The sequence below is a fragment of the Equus caballus genome, chromosome 12 (genome assembly GCF_041296265.1).
Source record: "Equus caballus isolate H_3958 breed thoroughbred chromosome 12, TB-T2T, whole genome shotgun sequence".
Lineage (NCBI taxonomy): Eukaryota > Metazoa > Chordata > Mammalia > Perissodactyla > Equidae > Equus > Equus caballus.
In genome coordinates, this window is record NC_091695.1 from 36,055,141 (window position 1) to 36,067,036 (window position 11,896).

Sequence of the window (11,896 nt, forward strand, 5' to 3'; positions counted from 1 at the left end):
AAGAGAAAAGCGCGTGTGTGTAAAGCCTTCGCTCAGCCGGACGCTTGGTGAGATGGCCCCCAGGGCAGCACTGCTGCTGGAAGCCTGCATCTCTCTGCAGAGCTCAGTGATCTGGTTAATGGGGCAAGAGTAGCAGTGTCTTCAGTAGCATTCTTATTCCAAGGAGCATGAGGTAATTTGTATAACTCTAACGGTAACTCGGCCCTCCACTTATTGAATAGGCTGCCGGAGCGCCTTCTGATTTTCTTCACAGCTTCGTGCCCAGTTTCCTCAGACTCAGTCACACTTCCCGTGTTCAGTATTGACGGCGACATTGAGATTTGAGTTCAGATAAATTAAAAATAAGCCTAGAGAGAGGTGTAGGGAATATATTACATGGAAGACGGCTGTTGACCCTTGTAGGAAAACTGAGGCCCAACCCCGGGAGAGTGGACTGCTCAATGCCTTCTTAAATAAGGGGCATCGGGGAAGCTATAGCTGGCCTCCTGGGACCTCAGGGTCAGGGTTTGGAAAGATGACCCATGCTCACCGACAGTGCCGGCTGTCGTGCCATCTCTTCTGGAACCACGGCACATTCTTGATAAAACGTGTTCCTGCTGGACCCGAGGGAACACAAACTGTGTAATTGGCAGTCGGGAATATCTGCTCCAGGTGTTTGCACATTTTCTGTCCAGGTTGCAAGGGAGAGGCGGGGCTCACCTCTTGGGCCGTGCCGTGTGTTTCTCGACAGGAACAAGGCATCAGTGGTACACATCACTTCCGGCAGAAACTGAGACTGGGTTTTAGTGTTCTTAGATGAGTCATTGTCCTCTACCCACCCCCTGCAGCCCGGCCCTGGGGAGGAGTGCCCTGGATGCTCCCTCAGACAGGCGCGGAGGGCAGGTGGCCCGAGGGCGCGTCTCCCTCAGGCCAGGCCTGCATTTGACTCCCGTCACCTGCACCCCGTGGTGTCTAGCGCTGCCCCGGGTTATCTACCTCACACCGGCCTTGGGGATATCACGTTTAGGCCCCGAAGAAAAGTCTAGTTGCTCTGCAAATCTAGAGAGTTTCAGGAGAAACAAATTTACCAGCTGAAGTAGTTGTCACTTACACAGAGGACATCACGAAGTGTGTATCATCTGAGGCGTCCTTGCTGTCGTGAGATTAGCTGCCAGTGGCTCCCAGGGCTGCTGGGGGCTGAAGAGAAGCCCCTCCTGGCGACGCTTAGGTTCTCTTTCCCTGGCTCATCCGCTCCCATCTAGCAGTTTCCCTGGGAGCCCTCAGTAGGTGGTGTTGTAGGTGTGCAGATGTGTGTGTACGTGTGCCCCGTGTGACGTCTGAAGACTAACCGCACGCTGTGTTTGCACGCTTCCTCCCCGGTGTCGGAGCAGGCAGCGTGTCGGGAGCGCAGAGGCTGGACGCCGCCACGGTCAGGACTTACTCCTGCTGAAGCCCCGTGGTGAGTAGAGGGTTCCGCGTGCCCGGAGGCCGCAGAGGCGGCCGGGTGACCGCACGGGGGCGCTGCCTGGCCCGGAGAGCCCGTTTCCGTTCCTGCAGGCCTTTAGGAACACGCACGCAAGCCCGGCTGCACCCGTTACGTGGTTCTGGTGTTCTGTATGCTCACAGTTGGTCACAGAGGGGTTCGTGTATCCTCATTTGTTAAGGAAAAAAGTGTATTTGCATTTTTTCCTTAAAACTGAAAGTGCTGGACTCTTTTCAGTATCTGCTAATGTCTTTTGGGGGTGGGGAGGCAGGAGAGCAGCGCGTGGCAGGAGCTCACCGGCTCAGCTCTTGGCTGGCGACCACCCGTGGTTGAGAGCGCCCGGCACGGCGGCTCTCCGCCTTGACCCTGGCGTCCGCGCTGGTGTCGCTCCCAGGTCAGCGGCGCCCGCTGGCTTTCTTCGAAATACACGTTCTTGAATGAGCCGCACCCCGCACAGCCAGGTTTCCTGGGGCCACGCTGTCGTGAACCCTGAGGGCCTGGTGGGTGGTTTTAAACACACAGCTGCGTTGCCATCGCAGGGGTGCAGTTACGAGCAGCCCGCTCGCGCTGAAGGGGTGACGTGGGGCTGGGAGCCCAGCCCCTGCTCGTGGCACCAGGGCCGGGGGCTGTGTTCCGCTCTCCACTTTTCACGTCTCCGCCAGAAGGTTTGATTGGTTTCCTAATCTTTTTAATTGGTAACTGTTAGACATACGCCAAAAGGAAGTCAGCAAGGAATTTTCTCATTGATACGCGTACTCCTTGACGTTTCATCTCAGTTCTCAAGCAGCTACAGCGCAAGGGGCAGGGAGGCAGGGCTGGGCCTCAGGACGCAGGTGTGCGCCGGGCGGCCCGTCCTGAGGCTGATTGTCCTGTTTGTGCTTCCTTTCCAGTTTACCCACACTACTTCTACAGATGACCGTGCAGCGCTCGGGACCCGGCGAAGACGGCCTTTCAGAATTCAGTGGATCTGCAATCTGTTGATACTTGTTACATGGACCCTAAGATATTTTATTACAGAGTTTTTAATTAGTGAAAAATTCACGAATACCATAGAGAAAATATTTTAGAATTTAATGTTTCTTATATTTATGTAAACATATGACTTCATTTATATAGTTAGTTACTTTTTCATGTATATCCAGGCTATAAATATCCTTTCAAATCGATTCTGTTCTTCTATCTAATTTTAGTCTTTCAAACGAATGTACTGTAATGCTTGTATGTATAAATCCTATGAAAAGATACAGGGCTTTTGTAAATTATGCGTTTATTGTAATTATCATTAATTTTTTAATAATAATCGGCGAGAGAGAAGAGGATTTTACTGCATTTGCATTTGTAAGATCATCATGACATGGTGCGCGTTATCCTGACAAATGTAACCAGCTCTACAACAATCATTTTGAAACAAGCAGACTTAATTTCAAGCAATTGCGTTTTAATGACTGACCTTACTCTACTTTTTCTAGCAAGAAATGCTTTATCCTGCAGCGTGAACAGACTGAAAGTACCTGGTGTTAAATATGAGCTTCTGATAAAATTTGGGCTGAAGGGGCCGTCAGAACTGTGAGCATCTCTGGTGGCTCTCAGTAGCTTGCAGAGCTCGTCCCTGGAGACCCGCACGGCTTGTCCTCAGCGCCCGGCACGAGCCCCAGCCGGGAGTACTTCTCTCGGCCACAGGAAGGGCTGGGGGGCTCTCCGGGCTCTGCCCCGACGGGTGGACGCGGGCCCCCGCCCCGCTGCTCTTTGAGGACCAAGCAGGAAGCACCGCGCTCCACAGGGATGCCCGTGCCGGAAGAGGAAGGCGCGGGCTCCCTGAAACCAGGAAACCACGCAGTGCGACTCTACTAAAGGCCTTATTTTTTCTTATGTAAATCATCTTTTTACATTTGTTTGTAAACATGTTGAAAGGAGGGACCTATTGGTACATTTTTAGCTTTTGACGATATAGCCGTTTTGGACTGTCTAAGTAGCAGGTGTAACTTTTCCTTTTTAAATGGCACATTAAAGAGCCAGCAGGAAATGTGTTCCCACCACGGTGCATTATTTATTATACAGCTCATTTTGTCGGTGGACGGTTTACATTCGGTTTCTGCTTTTAACTTCCTTGTACGATTCTTTCGTTGTTACATTCTGTTTTCTGTTAATCTTGTGTGAACCTCCTGATTATGTAACAAAGTATGTACAGTCTCCTTTTGAACTATTTTTATCACAGTATTATTTATTGCTTTCTTTCAATAAAGTACTGAGGCGTTTTCCACTGCCAATAAAGGATACTGAGAATAAGCTGTCATCCTGTGACAAATCGGCCGCAGCTGGCTCATCTCCGGCTCCAGGCTGATTCAGTGGCGGCAGTGTGGTCGAGTGGACTTTCTTGGGTAGAAATCAGTTGACAGAATGAAAAAGCTGGGGATGGAAGCACAGGATGGGGGCGTCCCCGCCAGGAAGCCCAGGGGCTTCCCGCCTCGGCCCCCGAGGCCCAGACCCTCTCTCGCTGAGACCTGGGGGACCAGGCCCGGGCAGCCTGGCGCTCAGAGGCACCGCAGGCCACAGGGAGGCGCGGAGGCGCGTCAGTCCATGCGCGCACTGGGGCCCGGCTCTCCTGCTGCTCCCGCCCTGGGCTGTGTCCTTCTGGTTCCCAGGGAGCCTGGTCTCGGAGCGCTCAGATGGAGTCCTGAGTCATGAAGCAGTCCGGCGCGAGAGGGGAGGGACGCGCCGACGGGCCCGGGCAGGCAGGCAGGCAGGACGCGCCCGGCTGCAGGGCGGCAAGACGCGGCGCTCGTGGCTGGCAGCGCCAGGCCCAGGGCACCCGATGCCTCAGCCCCTACGTGCTGTCGCCCGCCCTCCCCCCACCGCAGTATTGTCATCAGGTCTGAGGGTGCACGATGCCCAGGCCGACCCCATGCCTCGCGCTGTGTTGGGTGGGCGCTGCTGACTGTCGCCTCGGTTTTCCTTTTCCTGTTCTGCTGTCCTTCCAGGGCTGACGGCCGCCTCTCCTGAGTGACGTGTTTTCTTTATTCGGGTGAATACATTCCAGCTGGTGTCCGTCAGGGCACAGCGATCCGGTGGTTTGGTGTTCTCTTGAGAGCCTGTGCTGGCTGGTTTTCCAGTTTTGTTGGGGGCAGCCTTTTCTTGGCATTTCCTCGTTCTTGGGTTCACTTAAGCGTGAGACTCAAAAGCACATAGCGCTTCCCTGCTTTTTCACCCACCAGTCCGTTTGCCTGACCAAAGCTGGGCAAGCCTTGGGTAGCCTGAAGCTTCTGGAAGCAGACCAGGTCATCATTGACTCTTTAAGTTGCAGGTGTTTGATTAAAACTTCATTCGGTGGTTCCGTTTACGCCTTTAACAAAAGGTCAGCTCAGAACGACGCAGAGAGCACAGGCCGGTGTTGCAGTAGCTCTGCTGTGCTAGGCGCACTCTGCTGTGCTAGGCGCACTCTCAGCCACGCCTCCCGGGTCTGCTCGCCCCACACGCAGTGTCCCAGGGCTCGCCCGCAGTCGGCGGGGATGGGAGCCATTCGCAAGCCAGGTGTGGCCACACTGAAGACTCTCTGGACCCTTCCCACCGCTAGAACTCTGTCGAGCCTCCTTTAGCCTCATAATTGCTGCCCTTAAGTTTCTCTTTTCAAGTCTCACATCATGCACTTTAAGGTAATTGTGGGTTTGGGGTTTTCTTTGCTCTTTTGCTGGCTAAGTCCTGTGCTCATGGGGATGGGCTCCCCAGGGTCTGGGGAGGAGCGTGTCTCCCCTGTATCTCCGGCAGGTGGATAGCGAGGTGGGCGTCCGGGTGCTGTGGGTGCTGTCCTAACCACCGACATGTCATCGAGTGCATTCCCAAATAGCTCAGAGGCTTCTGTTTCTGACATTTCCTTAGCTTAACTCCTCGGTGAGGAGTAGTAGCCAGTGGTTTTGCAACCGCGTGTCCTTGACTCAGTGGGGCACCTTTTGGAGTCCTGTTGTTTGAGGCCAGCGCTGCGTGCGCCCCCTCCACCTGGCACACGCCGAGGGCACACCCAGTGCAGGGAGGAGCAGGGCTGGCGTGGAGGATCCATCCTTCGCCTCTTCCCGCTTTCAGTGCTTGTTGGCCTCCTGGGCTGTGAGCCGGGTCTCCCGTCTCTGCCTCTGTCTTCACGTGGCCCCACCCTGTGTCTTATCTTCTGTCTCTTACGAGGACACTTGTCACTGGCCCACCTAGGTCATCTGGGATGGTCTCACCTCAAGACGCTTCACTTAGTTACACCTACAAAGACCCCTTTCCCAAATAAACTCACGTTCACAGGATCCTGCGATTTGCACACAGACACATGCTTGTGAGGCCCCCGTTCACCCCATTCCACCTTTCGACATTCTGGAGAAGAGCTGCCCTGCCCGGGAGATACCCGGATGGATAGACCTGGCTCTACCCCAAGGGACCCACCCCCCGGTGGGAACATGGTGAGCCGAGAGAGGGAGCCGTGACGCCCGGGCTCCTACATAACACGTGCTTAATGTGGCCTCTCGATTCCTCCAGTGTGGACTTTGCCTCTTGGCATCTCCTTCTGGGGGATGAGAATTTCAGCTTTCCCGCACCTCCCTTTCTCCTCCCCAGCTCCCAGCAGAGCTGAATCCGTGTTCACTGTTGCCATGAGGAAGGCTGGAGGTGTTATTCATTGCTGGGCCAAGTGGGTTACTATGATTACAACCGAGGGCACGTGTTGTGTGCCCAGTATTTACAGATGAAATGACCGTGTCTGGGATTTGCTTGACAATAATCTTGGCGGAGGGGTAGGTCAGGATATGGGTCAAACCAAATTGACCGTGTGGGTTGATAGTTGTTGAAGGTGGGTGATGGATTCATGAGGGTTTATCATAGTATTCTCTTTTTGCATTTGTGTGACATTTTCTATAATAATATTTTAATAGTTATTTTAGGGAGACCCTCTGTGTTTTAAACCCTCAGTCTTTAGATGTCGGGAAAAATTGCTTCTTGGTCCTCACTTTGGAATGTAATTTACCCAAGTTTTGAACATTAACTGCAGCCCACCCATTTTACACCACAACTCAGCATGCACGCACTACGTTTCATCCATTCTGTCGTGACTCCTTTGTGACATTTTGGTGTCTTTGAAGTCAGGATGTGTCTTACAAACGATGGCATCTTAGACTTGATGAACTATGGCGTACGACAAAACTTCACGTGGGCTGCAGCTTCTCTGCTGCTCCTCCCACTGACAGGTGGGGTCTCATCCCCTGCAGCCTGGCCAGCCTCAGTGACTTGGTTGACCAAATGAATGTGGCAGATGTGTGTTAAAGAAAGTGTGTTAAACCACACCAAGGACTGTGCTGTCTTCCTTCTAACCAAAATTGCTTTGCTTAGGGGGCTGGGAAATAAAGCTTAAATAAAAGGGTAGTGAGGGAAAAATCAAATCTTTGTGGCTACTGCCAGGGCCGCTGTTAGAGACTGAATGGTGTAGATTTATATGTCCAATTTCTGTTGAATGCAATATATTCATTGAGGCTATACAATTATCTTAATCTACATCTCTAAGATCCACAGCTCCCTTAGAATCTAGGAAGGTAGCACAGTGACAGCTGTTGATATTCATCAGGTTAATTACTTCAGAATAATTTTATGTTATTGGGTTCACGGGTACCCAGAGATGTTGATCATTGAAATATTCGATTCAGGGAACAATGTAAGAAAGGGTAGTTTGAAAGCTATGTGTGTGTGTCCAGAGCCAGTCAACCTTTCCATGGCTATTAGGAACAGAGCTTAAAAATAATAAAAGCTGATTTAATTGGAACAAATGCAACCCAGCTTTAGATTTTATGTCATCCAGAGTAATGATAATGTTTATGTAATGAGATGTAATTCTTTCTCCTTCTCCTGAAATATTGAATCAGATTGTGTTGTGTGTTTAAACATGGCTTGAGAAAGTCTCAGGGACAGTGATGTGGCAGGAGTTCTTTGGTCCTTGGTCTCCTGGGATTATGCCTCTGAGATACAATCAGTGATTCAGTCCCCATAGATCTTTGGTGCCATCCAATTCTGACATAGTGATAAAACTCTGATTTGAGTGATTCACAAGAGATAGGAAGGACAGAAAAGGACAAATTGGCATGAAATAGACTGTAAGGTGGTTTGTGGCATGCATTTTTCATAGGCAATTTCACATAGAAAAGCTTAGAGACTCGTGACCAGTGCTACCTGAGCAAAGGTAGCAGGACCTTATGAACGGTGACTTGACAAATGTGAATTATTCTTAGAATTTTCATGTTAGGGGAAGTAGGTCAATATGGTAAACATTTAGAATTTATAGACCAGGTGACAAGAAATGGCAATGAACCAGTTAGTTAATCAATGCTTATGGTGCCATTCCAGATCCAAAGTGGGACATAAGTAAAGTTTGTCCTCAACGCTCAGTATCCTTTGGCTAACTCTACTTGGGCTCTTCTCTGTCCTGGGTGATCTGACTTCTTGTTCTGATCCCTTATCCCTGCCAGAAAAGCCAAGGGTTTATATTTGATCCATTACTTTCTTTTAATATGAAACTATCCAATGCATTATGTCAACAGCTTCAGGATGACTTTTTAAGCTATAAAAATAACCAGCAAAGCTGTAGTCATGTTTTAATGACAGAAAGCTAGAAATTTGTTTTTTTCCTAGATTGACACCTGAGCTAAAACTGTTGCCATCTTTTTTTTTTGTTCTTCTCCCCAAAGCCCCCCAGTACACAGTTGTAGGTTCTAGTTGTGAGTGCCTCTGGTTGTGAAATGTGGGACTCCGCCTCACCGTGGCCTGACGAGTGATGCCACGTCTGCATCCAGGATCTGAACCAGTTAATCCCTGGGCTGCTGAAGCAGAGCACACGAACTTAACCACTTGGCCATGGCGCTGGCCCAAGAAAGCTGGATGAAAAATGCTTTGAATTCAATGTATATTCCTATGTTTTGCTACCCCATCAGTTTTTTCCAATAATGAGGAGTAGTGGCCCTGTAGTAGGAGAGTGTAACAGATCATTGGGGGTTGGGGTTAGGGTTCAGGTCAGAATGTGCATAATGTAGAGCAATTTGGATGGTATTAATAATGATATTTGCCTTTCACTGAGAATTTACTATCTGCCAGGCATTGTATGTTTCACATATACCATCTCATTTTAACCCTGACAACAACTCCATGAGATGGATATTATAAGTACCTTTTTATAAGTGACATATGACCTGTGAAGACATGAAATAATTTGCTCAAGATCACACAGTTGAGGGATGGCAGAGATAGGATTTGGACCCAAGGCCGTATGACTCTGAGGTTAGAGCATTCAGCTATAATGGTTTACTTTTACCATGCTTTCCCAGACAAAAACACTACCTTTTACTTCTTCACAAACACCAACAAATTGAAGACTGGATTGTTTAGAGTTTTATCTTCTTTAACCCTTCCTCTCTCTCTCTCAGGAAGTGGGAAGTGAAAAGAGTGTAAATTCTCAATGGAGAACCCAGTCTGAGATTGGCCCTGGTAAGGCTGGACTAGAAGATCAGTTCTTGAATAATGAGAATGGCTTGCTCGTTGTGTAGGATTTCTGAGGTTCTGCCTTTGTCTAAACTTATCACAAGAATGTGAATCTGGCACGTGCAGTTCTGCATAAGATAAATCCCTGTAGGCCATTATGGGAAGTCTTTCAAAGCTTCTTCGTTCCTTATAGGAATCCAGGAGGACAACAATTGTGTGCCTTTGAGGTTCTCAAGAGGTCACAAGCCCATGTGGTGTTCAACTAAGCAAAAAAAAGTCTTAATCTGTGATGGGCCATTTGTCCCCATATACGGGTGCTGCATTTGCAGTGATCATGAAATCTTTCTAGAGCAGGATTACAGTTTGGCATAGACAGGTCCAGTAATGTAATACATTACATCCAAATGGTTTAAGAGCAATCAATTGGGTATCTGAAGACTTATCTCTGTGATTAAGTGGATATGAGTTCTTGAGCAAATCACTCTAACTCTAGGCTTCTGTGTACTTACCTCTGGAAAAGGAGTTGGATTTAATCAATCTCTTCACCTGCGATATAGTTGTCCTGACACATTGTTACTTTGTTCTTTGAATGGAAATACATCAATCAGCTCAATCCTGTAGCACTAGTTACTTTATGCTTACCAGAAGCTAGGGTTACCAGCAACCTATTAATTTACTAGAAAAATAAATTGTTACCTAGTACGTGTAGTTGGTTTATTGATAATATATTTGAGTATATAAATAGGACTCTGTGGGAAAAATGATGAAAGGAGTCCTTGGTGATGAAGAGGTTGGAAACTCTTATTCTATTCCACCACAGAAGGCATGAGTCTTCTCTTCAGTCTCTTCATGGCTGACTTCATTTCTTGGTTCCTCAGAGTGTAGATCAAGGGGTTCATCAGAGGGGAGATGACAGTGAAGGTGACAGAGATGGCTTTATCTGTGGGGAGGGCAGTGAAGGGCCGGGCATAGACATAGATGCAGGGCACAAAGTGCAGGGTCACCACCGTGATGTGTGAGGTGCAGGTGGAGATGGCTTTCCTCCTGCCCTCCCCTGCCTGAGACCTCAGCATCATTAGGATGACTGTGTAGGACACAAGCAGGAAGATAAACCACAGGGTACTCACTAAGCCATTGTTGGAAATCATCAGGAGCTCAAGTGCAGAGGTGTCTGTACAGGCGAGTTTGAGGACATGGGGGACATCACAGTAGAAGCTGTCAAGAACATTGGGTCCACAGAAAGGGAGGGGCAGCAATAGGGAAATTTGCATGATGGAGTGGACAAAGCCCCCCACCCAGGAAGCCAAAATGAGGGCAGTGCATCGCCCCCTACTCATCATGGTGACATAATGCAGGGGCTTGGAGATGGCTATGTAGCGATCAAATGCCATCACAGAGAGAGAGAAAATATCTGCTCCACCGAGGAGATGGAAGAAGAACGTTTGTGTCATGCAGCTAGTATAGGATATGGTCTTCATCTTTGACAGAAGGTCTGCCAGGACCTTTGGAGCAGTGATGGAGGAGAAGCAGATGTCAAGGATGGCTAGATTGCGGAGCAGGAAGTACATGGGGGTGTGAAGGCGAGGCTCACAGGTCACAGTGACCATGATGAGGAGGTTTCCCAGCAGAGTTGTCATGTACACAAAACACAGAAAAAGAAATAAGACCAAACTGAGATCTTGGGACTGAGTAAGTCCTAGAAATATAAATTCTTTTACCCTGGTGCCATTTCCCAACTCCATTGAATCATGTTTCTTCTTCTTTGTGTAGCTTGGAAAAAATTAAAAGTGTTATTTCAGAAAGGGTTTACTCCCCCTTAATAGATTCAGGTTTACAGTTGGGTATTAGGTCGGAAGACTAGTGAGGCATTATCACCACATGAAGACTCTTTCCAAGGTTATTGTTAACACATCCTACATGCCATCTTATTCCGTAAGCATGCAGTTAATTATTGTTTTCTTCTGTAAATTATATGTATTTTAGAAAATGCATAAAAGTAATGTTCTCAGAATAGAAGTTGTAAGTATCCAAGATAAAAAGGTGAATAGTAAATAATCAGAAAGGGAATATTTTGGCACAAGGGATACAAAAATGGATGCAGTTTGGTGTGTAAATAAGACAATGCCTATTTGGTACAACTGGGGTCCTTTGAGGTTTTACACAAATGTGGGGTTTTTTCCAGACTGGGTGCTCCATTTAAATGCTTTAAGAACTCCTATCTGCAAAATGATTGTCTTTGGACTGAATTTCACAGAAGCACTCCTCCCTTTTTTAGGTCACAGATTTAATGCTATGAAAAATCAGATAATTTTAAAGCTGTAAAATTCTTCTTTATCGTTCTATTTTTCCTTAAGGGGATTTATTTGTTTCTTTCTTTAATATACTTTAGGTACCAAAACCCCTGGATGTTGAATAACTCCTCAGCTATGAAAGAAAAGTGGTAACTCAGAGCTTCTCTTCTGTTCACTGGTCAAATTTCTTTCCTAAAAGCTATTTTTTTTTATTGCGCTATCATTGACATACGATAGACTCATGTGTTTGACGTGTACACTTTGATAAGTTCTGACATACGCATATACCCATGCAATCATCAATATGTTTAAGATAGTTAATTAATATGTCTTAATATATATTAAGATATAATAAGATATAAGTTAATTAATATATGTATCACTCCAAAAGTGTCCTTGTGACTCTGTAATATGTCCCCTCTGCCCCCTTTCTTCAGGCAAGCACTGATCTGCATTCTGTCACTATCCATTAGTTTGCATTCTCTAAAATTTTCTATAAATGGAATCCTAAAAGGTGTACGTTCTCTTTTTGTCTGGCTTGTTTCACTTACAAAATACATCCATGTTTTGTGTGTACCAATATTTTGTTCCCTTTTATTGTACGGATGTGCCACATTTTGTTTATCAATTCACTTGTTGATGAACATTTGGGTTG

At 47.6% G+C, this 11,896-nt stretch overlaps 2 protein-coding genes across 20 annotated transcripts in view; one reads left to right on the plus strand and one right to left on the minus strand.

Moving 5' to 3' along the window:
- PPFIA1 (PTPRF interacting protein alpha 1) overlaps positions 1-3,736 on the plus strand; it is a 112,459-nt gene extending 108,723 nt beyond the window's left edge. For 17 of the 19 annotated variants that reach the window (XR_011424046.1, XR_011424047.1, XR_011424048.1 and 14 more), the window contains 2 exons: positions 1,371-1,438; positions 2,353-3,736. Coding sequence is in view for 15 of the 19 variants with exons in the window: in XM_070229959.1 (XP_070086060.1) it covers positions 1,371-1,429 (59 nt within the window). In the remaining 4 variants the exon portion in view is untranslated. The remainder of the gene's footprint in view (positions 1-1,370; positions 1,439-2,352) is intronic. The other 2 variants (XM_070229964.1, XM_070229970.1) reach the window with 1 other exon arrangement.
- A 6,020-nt stretch (positions 3,737-9,756) lies between these two features.
- LOC138916709 (olfactory receptor 4D11-like) lies at positions 9,757-10,692 on the minus strand. Its single transcript, XM_070229973.1, has one exon. The coding sequence runs from the start codon at positions 10,690-10,692 to the stop codon at positions 9,757-9,759; it is 936 nt and encodes a 311-aa protein (XP_070086074.1).
- Between the last annotated feature and the right edge of the window lie 1,204 nt (positions 10,693-11,896).

Coding starts and splice junctions, on each gene's coding strand:
- LOC138916709 (XM_070229973.1), bottom strand. CDS start 10,692: ATGGAGTTGGGAAATGGCACCAGGGTAAAAGAATTTATATTTCTAGGA.